The sequence below is a fragment of the Ovis aries genome, chromosome 10 (assembly GCF_016772045.2).
Source record: "Ovis aries strain OAR_USU_Benz2616 breed Rambouillet chromosome 10, ARS-UI_Ramb_v3.0, whole genome shotgun sequence".
Taxonomy (NCBI): Eukaryota; Metazoa; Chordata; class Mammalia; order Artiodactyla; family Bovidae; genus Ovis; species Ovis aries.
Genome location: NC_056063.1, coordinates 12,724,007 through 12,738,578, shown reverse-complemented (window position 1 = coordinate 12,738,578; position 14,572 = coordinate 12,724,007). Strand labels below are relative to the sequence as shown.

At 41.4% G+C, this 14,572-nt stretch overlaps 1 protein-coding gene across 1 annotated transcript in view; it reads right to left on the bottom strand.

Annotated features, from left to right (window-relative positions):
• Positions 1-14,572, bottom strand: part of DGKH (diacylglycerol kinase eta) — a 208,914-nt gene that overhangs the window by 18,750 nt on the left and 175,592 nt on the right. Inside the window, exons 25-30 of the mRNA XM_027973522.3 lie at positions 14,277-14,440; positions 9,657-9,762; positions 8,583-8,675; positions 4,835-4,954; positions 3,579-3,687; positions 1,665-1,795 (exon numbers count right to left, since the gene is read on the bottom strand). Coding sequence (XP_027829323.1) covers positions 1,665-1,795; positions 3,579-3,687; positions 4,835-4,954; positions 8,583-8,675; positions 9,657-9,762; positions 14,277-14,440 — 723 coding nt within the window. The remainder of the gene's footprint in view (positions 1-1,664; positions 1,796-3,578; positions 3,688-4,834; positions 4,955-8,582; positions 8,676-9,656; positions 9,763-14,276; positions 14,441-14,572) is intronic.

The window sequence follows — 14,572 nt, the reverse complement described above, 5'->3', positions numbered from 1 at the left end:
GTAAAAATACTGGAGTGCATTGCCATTTCCTTCTCCAGGGGATCTTCCCAACCCAGGGATCGAACCTGGGTCTTCTGCTTTGCAGGCAGATTCTTTACCCTCTGAGCCACCAGGGAAGCCCATTCATCACTAGCTATTCAATAAATATTGCCGCCTGTTGAGGATATCAGAAGCTACACAAATATGTTGAACGGTCTTCCTCATTTACTTTTTAGTGTATTCATTTGAAGTGCTGAAGTCAATTTTTACTCGAATACTATATATACTATTTATTTTGCTGTGTTCCAGATTTGGGACTTTCAACTAAGGTAACTAGTTAATCTATTATTTTATTGTTATTCTGGCTAAAAATGTCTAGGTATATGTCTTTAGGTATAATGTTTAGCTATGTGTGCGTGCGTGCATGCTAAACCACTTCAGTCCTGTCTGAATTTTTGTGACCTTATGGACTGTAACCCACCAGGCTCGTCTGTTCATAGGATTCTCCAGGCAAGAACACTGGAGTCAGTCGCCATGCCCTCCTCCAGGGGATCTTCTGACCCAGGGATCCAACCCAGGTCTCTTCCCTCTCCTGCATTGGCAAGTGGGTTCTTTATCACTAGCGCCACCAGGGAAATGCCAGTGTTTAGGTATAATATACTTTATATTACCCAGTTGGGTTTAAAAGTCTCTACTAAAATATTTTTAGATAACGGCACAGCTGTTCATGAATTTATTAGGAATTTACTGTCTCATAATGTTATGCATTGTTAGAACCAGGTGATTAGGAAAGGAATCAATCCATCAAATGTTGATGGCTTTATCACTGGCTTAATGAATCAATCTTGGAATTTTTAAATGGCAGTATGTGGCAAGAAAATATAACATGACAAGAATGCTACTTTTAACCCTGGGACAGAATATGCTATTTAGGCCATTTCTGTGGTTGAGGGTCCACTCAAAGAAGAAAACTGAATTGCTGCACACCACGAATTCATAATTTTTCTTCCCTGTCATAAAAGACAAATAAGTTTTGAGAAGCTCTCTAGCAAAAACAAGGCATAATTTTTACTTCATTCACTAAAAAGGAAAATACGTTTATTTTCGGGAAGAAGACAATTTCAATAATAAGCCATGGAAAGGAAATTTGAATTTGTCTAGTTGTTCACGTGACCTCTGAAAGGTCAATTTAGAAGCACAACCAAATCATAGAATTCTAAGTAGCCACTGCTGCTAACTCTCTCATCTAGTTTCCTATATTAGAAAGGCTTTGTTCTTGGTATTTTGAATGAATTTTTAGTTATTTGAACTTTTTAGTAGATATTTTCAATCATTTTAAGCAACAAATATCACCTTTCATGTTGATCCAAGAAAATGAACTGATGGAAACGGGATCCATTTGGAGATATTAGCACAGCCATGCCAATGGACACAGAGAAAAATTACTAACTTCATGCTAAGCTTTAGCTATAACTGTCAGACAATGATTCTGACCGAAAAATATTACTGACTTTCTCTTTTCAAAAGCATATAATGAACTCAGGCCACAGAACAATGCATATTATATAGATGACATACGCATACCATGAGCCAAGCTGCAAGCACAGAACTGAAGGGCGCAGGAGAAAGGAGTCTGTTTGCAAGAAAAAAAATTTAAGAAGAGAAGAGTAGCACAAAGGAAATACCTTAAGATCTCGCCTTTCCAGATGCAAAAGTTCAGCCCCTCTGATGTCATGACGGATGAAGATTTCTCTGTACTCTCCCAAATTGAGCAGATCCAGCCAAGCAGCAACTTCCTCTGTGCCCCACTTCTGAACTACCAAAGTTAAGAGCAAAACCCCCTTAATTTCTACATGCTCAACGCATTACAAAGCACAGGTTGGCCAAAGAAGAAGCAAAACAGCGGCAGTGCTAGCCAAGGGAAAGGTTCAAGGTACTGTCTCAACAGAACTACAACTCCGCTTTTTCCCATGCAAGTTTCAGACTGTCAATCAACATGAGGTCCTGACTCTACAAAGACATTCGCTGCTGTGCACTTGCGCCTTTCGCTTTAGCTCAGTTTCCTCCTTAAAGCCATGCAAACTACACGACGTGTATAAAAATGTGTTCCTCATAATCGGGATCAGCAGTACAAGGTCTAAATAAACTCTGATGATTTCCTTAAGATCATATACGAAACTTATTATAGTTGAGCTACCAATGCTAATAAAAAGTTCAAATCTGACACAGGATATAATTTGACACAAACTGCTGCTTCGGGTCTTGCCAGCTTCAAGACCTCTATTGGTTCTCAGCTGCATTTGTTGGTTCTGTTCTATTGATGATTCCCATTACAGACAATCACGAAATGCTTGTGTGCTAATAATTATGCAAGGCTTGCGTGCACGCTAATCGCTTCAGTCGTGTCCGACTCTTTGCGATCCCATGGACTGTAGCCCGCCAGGGTCCTCTGTCCATGGATTCTCCAGGCAAAAATACTAGAGTGGGTTGCTGTGCTCTCCTCTAGATCTTCCTGACCCAGGGATCGAACCCATGTCTCATGTTTCCTTCATTGGCAGGTGGGTTCTTAACCACTAGCACCACCTGGGAAGTACAATTATATAATAAGTGTCTTGTTAAATCAACTTAACATTGTCTAAAAACTGTCAACACTGCTTTCCAAGATTAATTGGGTTATTTTACTGTATGTATTTTCTTTCATACACTTTACCCAACCTTGATTAGCTTAATAAAAAGTCTCCTTGTTTGCCACATTTGGTTTTAAAATGCTCTTCAACAGCTGCTTTGTGCATTATCAAAAATAAGGTTATATATCACTTTTTAATATGAGATGGCTAACTCAGAAGAGTTATAAAATTATTTGATAAATTAAGACATCTACCATCATATACATAGAACTTGAAGGTCTTCAGCAGTATTACAGCACTAAATTTAATCTCTAGGGAAAGGTGAAAAGGGAATTTGAAAGAATATCCAAGAAAGAGTTTAATCTATGCTTGAGAATGCAAGTATCACAGTGAATTGTTATTAATGAGCTGAAACGGTGTTCTAAGTCTTTAAAAGAGGAGGAACAGAATATATGACTTGAGGTGGAAAATACACCTGGCAAGTTAAAGGATTAAACGAAAGTTTCTACGTTCCATTTGTCAAAATGAGGTAGATCGTGCGTGCTAAAGAAGGAAAACAAATTATAAGCGTTGAACTGCTGTTGAGCAAATGAAGAACCATCAGAGGCACTGACATTTACACAATGAAGTGGAAGCAAATCAGCAAACTACTTCGTAGTCTTGTGTACTTCATGACTACAGACTCCTGCTCACAACGGGACTTATTGTAGGTGTGCTATGATTTTTTTTGTATGGTGGTAAAATGAACATAAAATGAAATTCACTATTTAAACCATTTTACAGTGTATGATTCAAGAGCATAAATGCTACTTATAAGTACATCCATAAAAGCTATTTATGAGTATATCCATAATGTGGTACAATGATTATCACTCTCTAATCTCAGCTCATTCTCATCCCCTTAACGATATCACATTAATCCGTTATTTTTTCCAAAACATTATACTTTCCCTTTCCATGTGGATCACCTACCAGGCTGTGAACTTGTCTTCTGCTTCTGAACCTTCTCCTTTTTGAATTTGGGCACAATACGAAATACCGTGCTTTTGCTATTTCTCTTGGTGCAATCCATGGGGGGCTCCTGTTTGAGTCGATCAAGGAAAGAATTTTCTCAGGATGTTAAGAGAAGAAAAACCCACTCTGACAGCAGAGATAACATAGGAAGAGTTATACACACAGAACATTGTTGGAGTGATAACTCCCTCCCCAAAAGTTCATGGTGTTGCATACTCCTGAAAATGTACTGACTCCTGCAAGATGATGCGTTCACATAAATGCTTTTTCTCATTTGCTCAAGAAAAGTGCATTCGAAAGGAGAACAGTAGTCTCCCCGACCAGGACAGTAGTGTGGTTCTCCTTTTCGTGGTTTCTGTTACCTGCCGTCAACCTCAATTCTGAAAATACTACATGAAAATTCCAGAAATAAACAATCCATACACGTTTTAAGTTGTACACTGCTCTGAGCAGCATGATGAAGTCTTGAGCCATCCTCATCTATCCCATCTGTTAGCCCCTTCATAACCAATCTGAGTTATCTGACCAGGTGTTGTGGTATCACCGTGCTTGTGTTCAAGTCACCTTATTTGACTTAATCATGGTGCCAAAGAACAAAAGTAGTGATGCTGGCAATTCACATATGCTAAAGAGAAGCTGCAAAGTGCTTCCTTTAAGGAAAAGAAGAGAGTTCTTAATAAGGGGAAAAAAAAAATCGTATGCTGAGCTGGCTAAGATCTACGGTAAGAATGAATCTTCTGTCTGTGAAACTGTGAAGAAGGGAGAAAAAATTCATGCTAGTTTTGCTGTTACATCTCAGATTGCAAAGGTTACGGCCACAGTGCATGAGGCACGCTCAGCCAATATGCAAGGGGCATGACACCTGCACGGGAAGGTATTTTGAGAGACGGACCACATTCACGTAACTTTTGTTACGGTGCATTGTTATAATTGTTCTATTTTATTATTGTTGTTGTTCATGTCTTAACTGTGCCTAATTTATAAATTCAACTTTATCCTAGGTATGCGTGTGTAAGGAAGAACATAGTACATGTAGGGTTTGGTACTGAGGTTCCAGGGGTCCCGTGGGAGTCTTAGAATGTATTTCCTGCAGATAGGGGAGGATGGCTATATTTAAAACGTATTTTCTCCTGAACATTTCTTTTTCAAAAGGTGCATTCAAATTCTACTGTCACAAAGCATACACATTTATAAACAGGTTGAATTTTACATACCTCATCCTCATTCGGGTGTAAGATATAATAAAGCCACGGAATCTCTGTTAACTTCTGCAGCTCCACTTCCACGGAATGTAAGGCATTGGATACGCGCTCTTCATGTGGAGATTCCAACTGCTATTTAACAGCAGATTAAAAACCGAGATAAAACAAGCCTCAGGGACCAACCTCAAACCCTCAAACAGAATAAACTATTTCACTGACATTGAACATCCTCACCTCTTGTGAGGCGAGACAGAGTGTTGTTGGTTTTAACACAAAAAAATAGAGAAAAAAGAACAAATTATTTTATACTGACTTCATTTAAGCAAATTTGCATAGATTTATCCTCACTTCCCAAAGGTGATATAAGTAAGTAGTGTGACTTTAATAATTTCACAGAAAAAATTATTGCTATTGGTGGTTTTTTCCTATGCAAATCCCTTCTTCCTTCTTATCCTTGCATCCCATCTGCCTTGCTGAGGAAATAATCTCATCATTTTAACATATTTGTGGCAAAAATCATTTTGATCTACACAGGCTACGGTGTAAACAAATAATGATATTTCAAATTGGTCAAAAACATGTCACATAATAAGAATCGCCTGCCACAGTAATCTTCTGGGTAACTAAAATAATAACTTTAGGAGAAAAAAAGCCTAAGGATCTCAGAAAAATTGGTGATAAAAAGCTGTTGTACAAATCAGGAAAAGCTAAATGGCTTGTAAACTGGAAGAAGCTTTGGAAACTTTAAAGAGAATTTAACTGGTCACCTCTTGCTCATTCATTTAAAGCACTTATCATCACTATTTTTAAAAATTTTTTGGCTACACGGGGCAGCATGGGGAACAGTTCCTTGACCAGGGATCAAACCCCTGCCCCCTGCATTAGGAGCTTGGAGTCTTAACCACTGGACCACCAGGGAAGTCTGTAAAGCAGTTATTAAAAGTCACAAATTCAATAAATAAATAAAGGTGAAATCAACACTGCTACAAGCAGAATTGGGAGGAGCTGAATTCTAGCCTTGCCTTTGTTACTAACTATGCCACCAAGGGATGATGAATTGATTTGAGGAGTCTCAGGTTCCTTCTCGGGCTTCCCTCATAGCTCAGTTGATAAGAATCTGCCTGCAATGCAGGAGACCCTGGTTCAATTCCTAGCTCAGGAAAATCCGCTGGAGAAGGGACAGACTACCCACTCCAGTATTCCAGGGCTTAGAACACGACTACACAATTTCGAGGATCTCTTCTAGCAAATCAAACTTTGATAAATGATGTCAAAATTGTACAGTACCTACATATAGGTTCATGGAGATTGAATTTATTTATTTTGGCCACACTGCAAGGCATGCAAGATCTTAGTTCCCCAAACAGGGATGGAACCCACACCCACTGCAGGGGAAGCGTAGTCTTAACCACTGGATCACCAGTGAAGTTCTGGTTGACAAGATTTTAAACTGAAAGTTCAGAGAGAATATTATTATTATTTATTATGGACACTATTTTTTCTCCTCTGTTATTCAAATGCTCTCAAATCCCCTGTTATTCAAATTCTAGTATTTCTAGAAGCTAATACAAATACAGAAATTCTCCACCATATCATATAAAAGTTATCACTTTTATTTTAGTTTAAGTATGTATGTCTTATAAAACTGATAAAATAGTTATTGTATGTGCTATGTGCTAATAAGTTGCTTCAGTTGTGTCCTACTCTTTGTGACCCTGCAGACTGCAGCCCGCTAGGCTCCTCTGTCCATGGGATTCTCCAGGCAAGAATACTGGAGTGGGCTGCCATGCCCTCCTCCAAGGAATCTTCCTGACCCAGCGATTGAACCTATTTCCCTTATGTCTCCTGCACTGGCTATATTCATTCTATAAGCAAACTAAAGAGTATAACTTAGCTGCTCTCAAATATGATTGATTTTTTATTTTGATATCAATATTGCCAAACATTTAAAAATCATCCACTGGTAAAGGGGAATTCCCTGATGGTCCAGTGGTGAGGACGTATCCTTCCACTGCCGTGGACCAAGGTTTGATCCATAGTCAGGGAACTAAGCGGTGCAGTACAGTCAAAAAATAAAAATCTCACTGGTATACATTTTCAAACCAAACATCCATATTTGACTGTGACAGAAGAATTAAAAGTGCAGAAGAATCCTTCTATATTAACAAAATATAATTGATTAATATTAACCAAGTTAACACTCAATGGGTACTTTTAGTACAGAGAGCTAAAATATAAAATAAGTTATGCTTCTAGTTCTTCTCAATCAGCAATTATCTTAAATATATTTCAAATAACACACACAAAAAACATGTCCTTCATCCAGTAATTGGTACTGAGGTCATGACTTGCTGGATTTCCTATAGGACTAATTTTAGAAGAGCAGCAAGAAGATTTTGGTTAAAAATAGAAGTGTCAAGAATAACCAAGATGATTTTCCTATTGGTTTTATCAAAAGATATATCCAGTATTTCTTTCTAAAAGTTTCTATTCACGACCATAGCACAGGCAGCCACCTCTTGCCCCAAGGAAGTTGCTTTTGAGTTTCCCTTGGAAACGGTAAAACCAATTGATTCATGCAGCCTTTAAGATTCTCTTCTCAGAGCAAAGGATGCTTCATTGGCAGCATTCTTTTGGACAGCAGCCAAACAGAAATTCCAACCAATCACCTCCAATCACCTCTCTCATTCTTTCACTATGCCAGATACTATGATTTTTATTCTCACTTTTATTTAGATGCATAAATTTTCCTCAGTAAGAGAGAAAATCATAGTAAACAGAAATGTTTAAGATTATCACCTCATCTATCAATTAATGAAAATTGTTACAAAGAATTAAAAAATAGCTAATATATTAGGCTTTCTACATTTACAACAGCATGTGTGAATAACCTAAAATTGAACACTAGGTGGCGAGAAGATCCAATGCTAGAACATTTCCAGGATGAGGGAGGAAAGCTAACAAGGGAAGGATTCTGGGCAAACCAGACAGAAACATTTACAGAATCCTAGCACTTTTGCTTGAGGTCCAAGGATTGTGGTCTGATTCACACTTGGCCTCAACTCGATTTCCAGCACCAATCTTGAGTTAATCCAGGGATAGGTCTAGTTTCTGAAATTTAGTTCTGGACACACTGAGTCTAGAAAGCATCATCTAAGCCCATCTAGAAAACAGTAACAATCGTATTTCAAAGGTTAATTTTGGAGACACAGCTCAAGACTTCCTCTACTTTTCTGCATTCATGGGTGAACAAGTCCTTGAAGGAGGTCTTACTCTCTGTAAAGCCCAAGATTCTCAAAGCTGACTGGGGAGAGCAGGATTATATAAAGACATGATGACAGGGCAGCTCTGCTCCTGCTGTGGTTTAGCTGCAAGGTGGTCTCTGATTCTGTGACCCCACAGGCTGTAACCCACCAGGCTCCTCTGTCTGTGGGATTCTCCAGGCAAGAATACTGGAGTGGGTTGCCATTTCCTTCTCCAGGGGATGTTTCCCACCCAGGGATCAAACCCGGGTCTCCTGCATTGCAGGCAGGTTCTTTCCTGACTGAGCTACGAGGGACTCTCTACTCCTGTTAGCCTGGAGCGTACTCCCAGGTACAGTCATATAGTTTCTTAAAAGCAAAAGCGAGGTGAAAAGCTCTAGAGAAGGGGGCCAGAGCCTGCCTGTGCATTAGAATCTGATGAATGCATGCTCCCCAATGAAGGCAAGAACCATACATTTATCATCATTCTGATATTATCCATCATTTCTTTTCCTTACCAAAGGAACCCTGCCCACTAGCAATGATTCTGTTTCATTATATAGGGCCTTCACATTGATGGCTATTTCAGTGGCAGTATCTCTTGTAAGACTCTAGGAAAAAAAAAACAGAGACATCAAAAATAAGTAGTTCTGTATTAAACTGGGATTCAGTCATCAGAGAGTACATTTTATCTTTCTGATTTAAATTCACATTGCAAATATTTTTTAAAATCTGCCAAAATGCTTTTGTAACTGCAAAATTTCACACTCACATTTGTTAGCAGGATTACTGCTTCTACGTCTTACAGCACAGAACCAAAAGAATACGCTGACTGTAGTAAACACACAGAACCACATCTCGGGCACACAAGCATGTATATGCTGGTGACAAAAGACACATATTCCCACAAAAATTAAGTCAAAGAAAATCACGTCTTAAAAGGGGCATTATCTGATCACATTAGTTCTATCCACTGAATGTCACTCTCATTAGTTCCAACCAACCAGACCAATTTTTAGACTTTCATCTTAAGGATGAACACTTCTTTTTACCCCAGGTAACTTCAACTAAATAACTGAAAGGATAAAAACAAGGCCATGTATCACTTGGCAAGTGAATATAACTTCAAGAGTCAGATTCCATTCACCTGTTGTAACTTCTACATTAGAAAACTGACCAAATTTACTGAGGCATAAAACGAAATGAAGAATTATTTCAGTGGACAACTTCAACGCCGAGTGATCAGTTCTAGTTAAACGCATGATACCAAGGTGTGCCCTGTGTGAAGGTGCAGGGGAGAAGGTAAAAAAGAGGACTGCAGGTACTTAAAAGGACAAGGAGTGCAAGGAAGATGGTAAGGTGCCAAGTGAGTCAAAGTGAAACAGAAAAAAGGTGACGTGAATTTAAGAGCAGGAGTGGGAAAACGGTGGCCGGAAAGGAAAATCAAGAAAACTGGTCATAAGTGCAGGGTAAGCTTTCGGTAGAGACTCATATACTGTTTTCTTTCAGAGCATGCGGCATGTTTAAAGTATCAAGCTGGGTACGTAACACCAAAAAATGTGCGGAATGGGCATTTACCATTAGCTCCTCACCTCTGGGAAGCGTGGGTTGGCTTTGTTCAGGGCGTGGGAGCAGGCGTTCACCGCGTGGGCCAGCTCCTGCTCCAGGAGACAGTGGATGGTGGCCGCATCGCAGATCCTGGAGGCAGAAACAAGACCCATGAACACACCACTCTTCTGAGCGCTACTTGAGTTTTCTGAAGTGTAGAAATAGTAGAATGAAACAAGTGAAAAAAAAAAAAAGCATGAAAGGAAAAAATTTTTTAATAACTGCTCAATTATGAATGGCACAGGGTAGATTTACAAAATTCAAACCCTACTGCAACAAAAAATGTGTGTATGTGTTAGGCGCTCAGTCATGTCTGACTCTTTGTGACCCCTTGGACTGAGGCCACCAGGCTCCTCTGTCCATGGGATTTCCCAGGCAAGAATACTGGAGTGGGGTGCCATGCCCTCCTCCAGGGGATCCCGGATTCGACGCAGGGATCGAACCCGGGTAGCGCACATTGCAGGCAGATTCTTTACCATCTGAGCCACCAGGAAACAAAAAAATACCAACCCCAGAATCTTTTATATAAAAAGTTAGGCCTATGGACTCTCCGGGTGGTTAAGAATCTGCCTGCCGGTGCAGATCAAACACAGGTTTGATCCCTGGTCTGGGAAGATTCCTCATGCCTTGGGGCAATCAATCAAGCCCGAGTGACACAATGACTGAAGCCCACGGGCTCCAGGAGAGAAGCCGCCGCAACCAGACGCCTGCACGCTGCAACAAAGAGGAGCCCCTGCTCACTGCAACCAGAGAGTCTGTGGGCAGCAACGAGCACCCAGTGCAGCCAAAAATAAATTAATTAAATTGAAAAAATGTTAGGCCTAGCATCAGAGATATGCATACTGAGGTGCTACTTGGAAGCACAAGGTATAATAACACTTCATTCTGCATTATCGCTGGAAAGTTGAGAGGGGTCCCAAATGCAGAGTGTAGACACATCTTATATTCACTGAAACTTCGACCAGGCACAGTTACAACAGATTCAGTCAGTTCACTCCAGTTGCTCAGTCGTGTCCGACTCTTTGGGACCCCATGAACCACAGCACGCCAGGCCTCCCTGTCCATCACCAACTCCCAGAGTTTACCCAAACTCATGTCCATCGAGTCGGTGATGCCATCCAACCATCTCAGCCTCTGTCATCCCCTTCTCCTCCCACCTTCAATCTTTCCCAGCATCAGAGTCTTTTCAAATGAGTCAGCTCTTTGTATTAGGAGGCCAAAGTACTGGAGTAGGGGAAAACATTGCCACATATATCATCGTGCCAAGTGCTTTATATGCACTGTCTAATTTAATGTTCACAACCTAACAGGTAGTGGTGGTTTTTCTCCACTTTGTAGATGACGACATAGGAGGCTCAGAGAGTGTTAGTATGTACACAGAGCTAATCAGTGATAGAGCCTGGATTTTGGTCTATGTCTATCCAACGCCAAAGCCTGTTGTGCCACTGTCCTTTGGAATCTAGACCTTCAAGAATAGTCCTAGAAAGACAGGATCTAGAAAGGCAGGGCAATAAGGTCAAAGAGAAAAAGGAGAAGTTCTACGGACTGCTAGAAAATGAGAAAGGTGTGCAATAAGCAAGAAGGTACATCTATTCTAATCCTTTTGCTTCTGACATCTTCAAGCAGAATGATCTTCAATCCAGAAAGGGAAGAACAAAGGAAGAGACAGAAGTCCTCCATGGCTGAATCACGAGCAAAGGAGAAGAATTTAATTCTTAAGGATCATAAGATGGATATCCAAGACACAAAGGAACTTGCAAACATCACCTAAGCATCCTTACCAATAACCTTGAAATCATGAGGAAGAGGAAGAGGAAGAACAGAGATAAGTAAATGTTATTCTAATTTTCAAGGCAAAAGGAAATACTCAACCTCAAGGGAACATTTCCAACTGCTAACTGAATTTCCTACTAGGTGCGGGCTTCCCTGGTGGCTCAGATGGTAAAGAATCTGCTGCAATGCAGGAGACCTGGGTTTGATCCCTGAGTCAGGAAGATCCCCTGGAGAAGGGAATGGCCACCCACTCCAGTATTTTTACCTGGAGAATTCCAAGGACAGAGGAGCGGGAGAGGCAGCAGTCCACGGGGTCACAGAGAGCTGGACCCAACTATGAGAGCAACTTTCACTTTTCTGCTTTTTCAAATGAATACACATTCTGAAAATCGATGAGTGAGCCTGATTTACTGGCTGATGGGGAATCATGTCCCCCTCTTTTTTTTTTTTTTGGATATTTGGTTGGTTGACAGGATGATAATATAGGAAGAACATTGTGGTTTCAAGGGAGCATGCTTTAGTTTCAAGAAAACTAAGGAATCTCCATACTGCTTTCCATAATGTATTAATTAGCTGGATTGTATTATTTTAAAATGTATATGTACATCAAATCATCACACTGCATACCTTAAATATACAGTATAGAATTTTTATTTGTCCATTGTACCTCACTAAAGCCAGGAAAAAATTTAAAAAAACAAAAATTCTGTAAATTGAAGTCAACAGAAGATGTTCACAGTATCTAAGATGTATTTACCTTAAAACTACTGTGTCTGTGAATAAGAAGCTGAGATGCACAATAATGCAGTTATGTGGATTTAGCTGGCTAAATATTAATCTTCCCTTATCTTTTTCCTAAGCTGCTCAGTACCTTACAGTTATCATCCTTTATTCTAAAATGTTAAATATTGGTCTCCAGCAGTAGGGAGCGTGTATCTTTTTTCGTATCTCTGACATCCAGCACACTCTGGGCATCTAACACATACTTAAAGAGGAAAATAAGGAATTAGTGAGAGAGAGCAGATGGAGAGGGTGGGGAGGGGAAAGGAAGCAAGTTAGCTCCTCAGACTCCTAAGCTTTGCTTTCCTTTTCTGTTTCAGCGTTTTGATCAGTGACCAGGTAAAGGTGTGAGAAGACTATAATAGCCATCATGCGCAGAACACCGAATATGCCGGACATGCTGTGCCAAGGGCGCTTCCCATGGCGGGTCTCACTTAACCTTCACAGTGACCTGGTCAGGCAGCTCTTACCCAGGTTGGGTAGATGCGACTTGGGTGAGGAGGCGAGAAGATGCATGCCTGCAGTCCCACCTCATCTTTGAAGCTTAATCCTGGTCATAGTGATTTTTATCTGCTTTATGTTCACAGAACTTTTTCTTTTTTTTAATCTTCTCTTTCTGTCTCCTAAAATTAATTTCTGTGGTCTGGCGAAGTCCGTGATGTATCTACTGGAAACAGATTTTTGGACTGTTCCCACCCATCCCCACCCCCTAACTCTTCTTGGGAGCAGGGTTAATATTTCCTTCGACATCCTATAAACATTTAATAATTACAAAGCACCATATAAATGAGTAATGTAGTATAAAGAGGGCTTCCTGGGTGGCTCAGGGGTAACAAATCCGCCTGCCAATGCAGGAGACACAAGAGACCTGGGTTCAATCCCTGGGTGGGACAGATCCCCTGGAGGAGGGCACAGCAACCCACTCCAGTATTCCTGCCTGGAGAATTTCATGGACAGAGAACCTTGGTGGGCTACAGTCTGTGGTGGTCACAACGAGTCAGACATGACTGGGCTACTGGGCACACACGCACAGTGAAGACTGTATGTAAAGTGGGGAAATAATAACAAAAGGGTTATACATATGTAATATATATACATGATACATACATATATGTTTCATATGTGATAAGTTGCTTCAGTCATGTCTGACTCTTGCAACCCCATGCACTGGAGCCTGCCAGGCCCCTCTGTCCACGGGTTCTCCAGGCAAGAATACTGGAGTGGGTTGCCATTCCTTTCTCAGGGGATCTTCCCGACCCAGGAGTTGAACCCACATCTTTTACATCTCCTGCCTTGGCAGGCGAGTTCTTTACCACTAGCGCTATCTATAAAATAGGGCTTTCCCGGTGGCTCAATGGTCAAGAATCCAACTGCTATGCAGGAGATGCAGGAGACACAGGATCGATCCCTGGGTGGGGCAGATACCCTGGAGAAGAAAACGGCAACCCACGGCAGTATTCGTGCCGGAAGAACCCCACGGCCTGAGGAGCCTGGCGGGCTACAGTCCATGGGGTCGCAAGAGTCGGACAGGATGGAAGCGACTGAGCACATACAGAACATAAAATATATACAATAACAAGAGTGTACGTGGGGCAAGCTCTCCCTTGTGTTTTAGGAAGTCTGAGACCCGGCCTGTCCTGGTGTCGGAGTGGACTGATGAAGGAAAACAGGGATTTCGGAGGCACAAGTGAAGTGAAAGTCGCTCAGTTGTGTCTGACTCTTCGCGATCTCATGGACTGTAGCCTTGTAGCCTATCAGGCTCCTCCGTCCATGGGATTTTCCAGGTAAGAGTGCTGGAGTGGATTGCCATTGCCTCCTCCAGGGAATCTTCCCGACCCAGTGATCGAACCCGGGTCTCCTGCACTGCAGGCAGACGCTTTACCGTCTGAGCCACCAGGGAAGTTTCTGAGGCACAAGGGAGGTAGCAAATGGAGAACAGAGGCGTCCCTTCCAGAGACCTGGAACCCCCGCAGAGACGGATTCAAACTACGGAAAGCAGAACGGGCCACGCTCGGCGTTCTCGCAGCCGCAAGGCTCACGGGCCCGGGTACCTGGTGATGAGCTCCTCTGCCGCCTGCGAGCACAGCTGCATCTGAGACACTTCCTCCGTGGCCAGGTCCGCCGCGTGCTGGATGTACAAGTGCGTTCGGAGAACTGGCTTACCAGAATCGCACTTCTGCTTATCTTCCCAAGACTTCAGGGTGCTTTCAAAGGCCTGTTTAAAATCAGTAAGGCAATGAACTGTGCGCTTAGAGCTAAACACAAATAAATGTGTTTAGATAGTACACGAATGGGTTTAAAACTACTATTACTTTTTTCCTAATCCTAACACTTCATGAAATATATT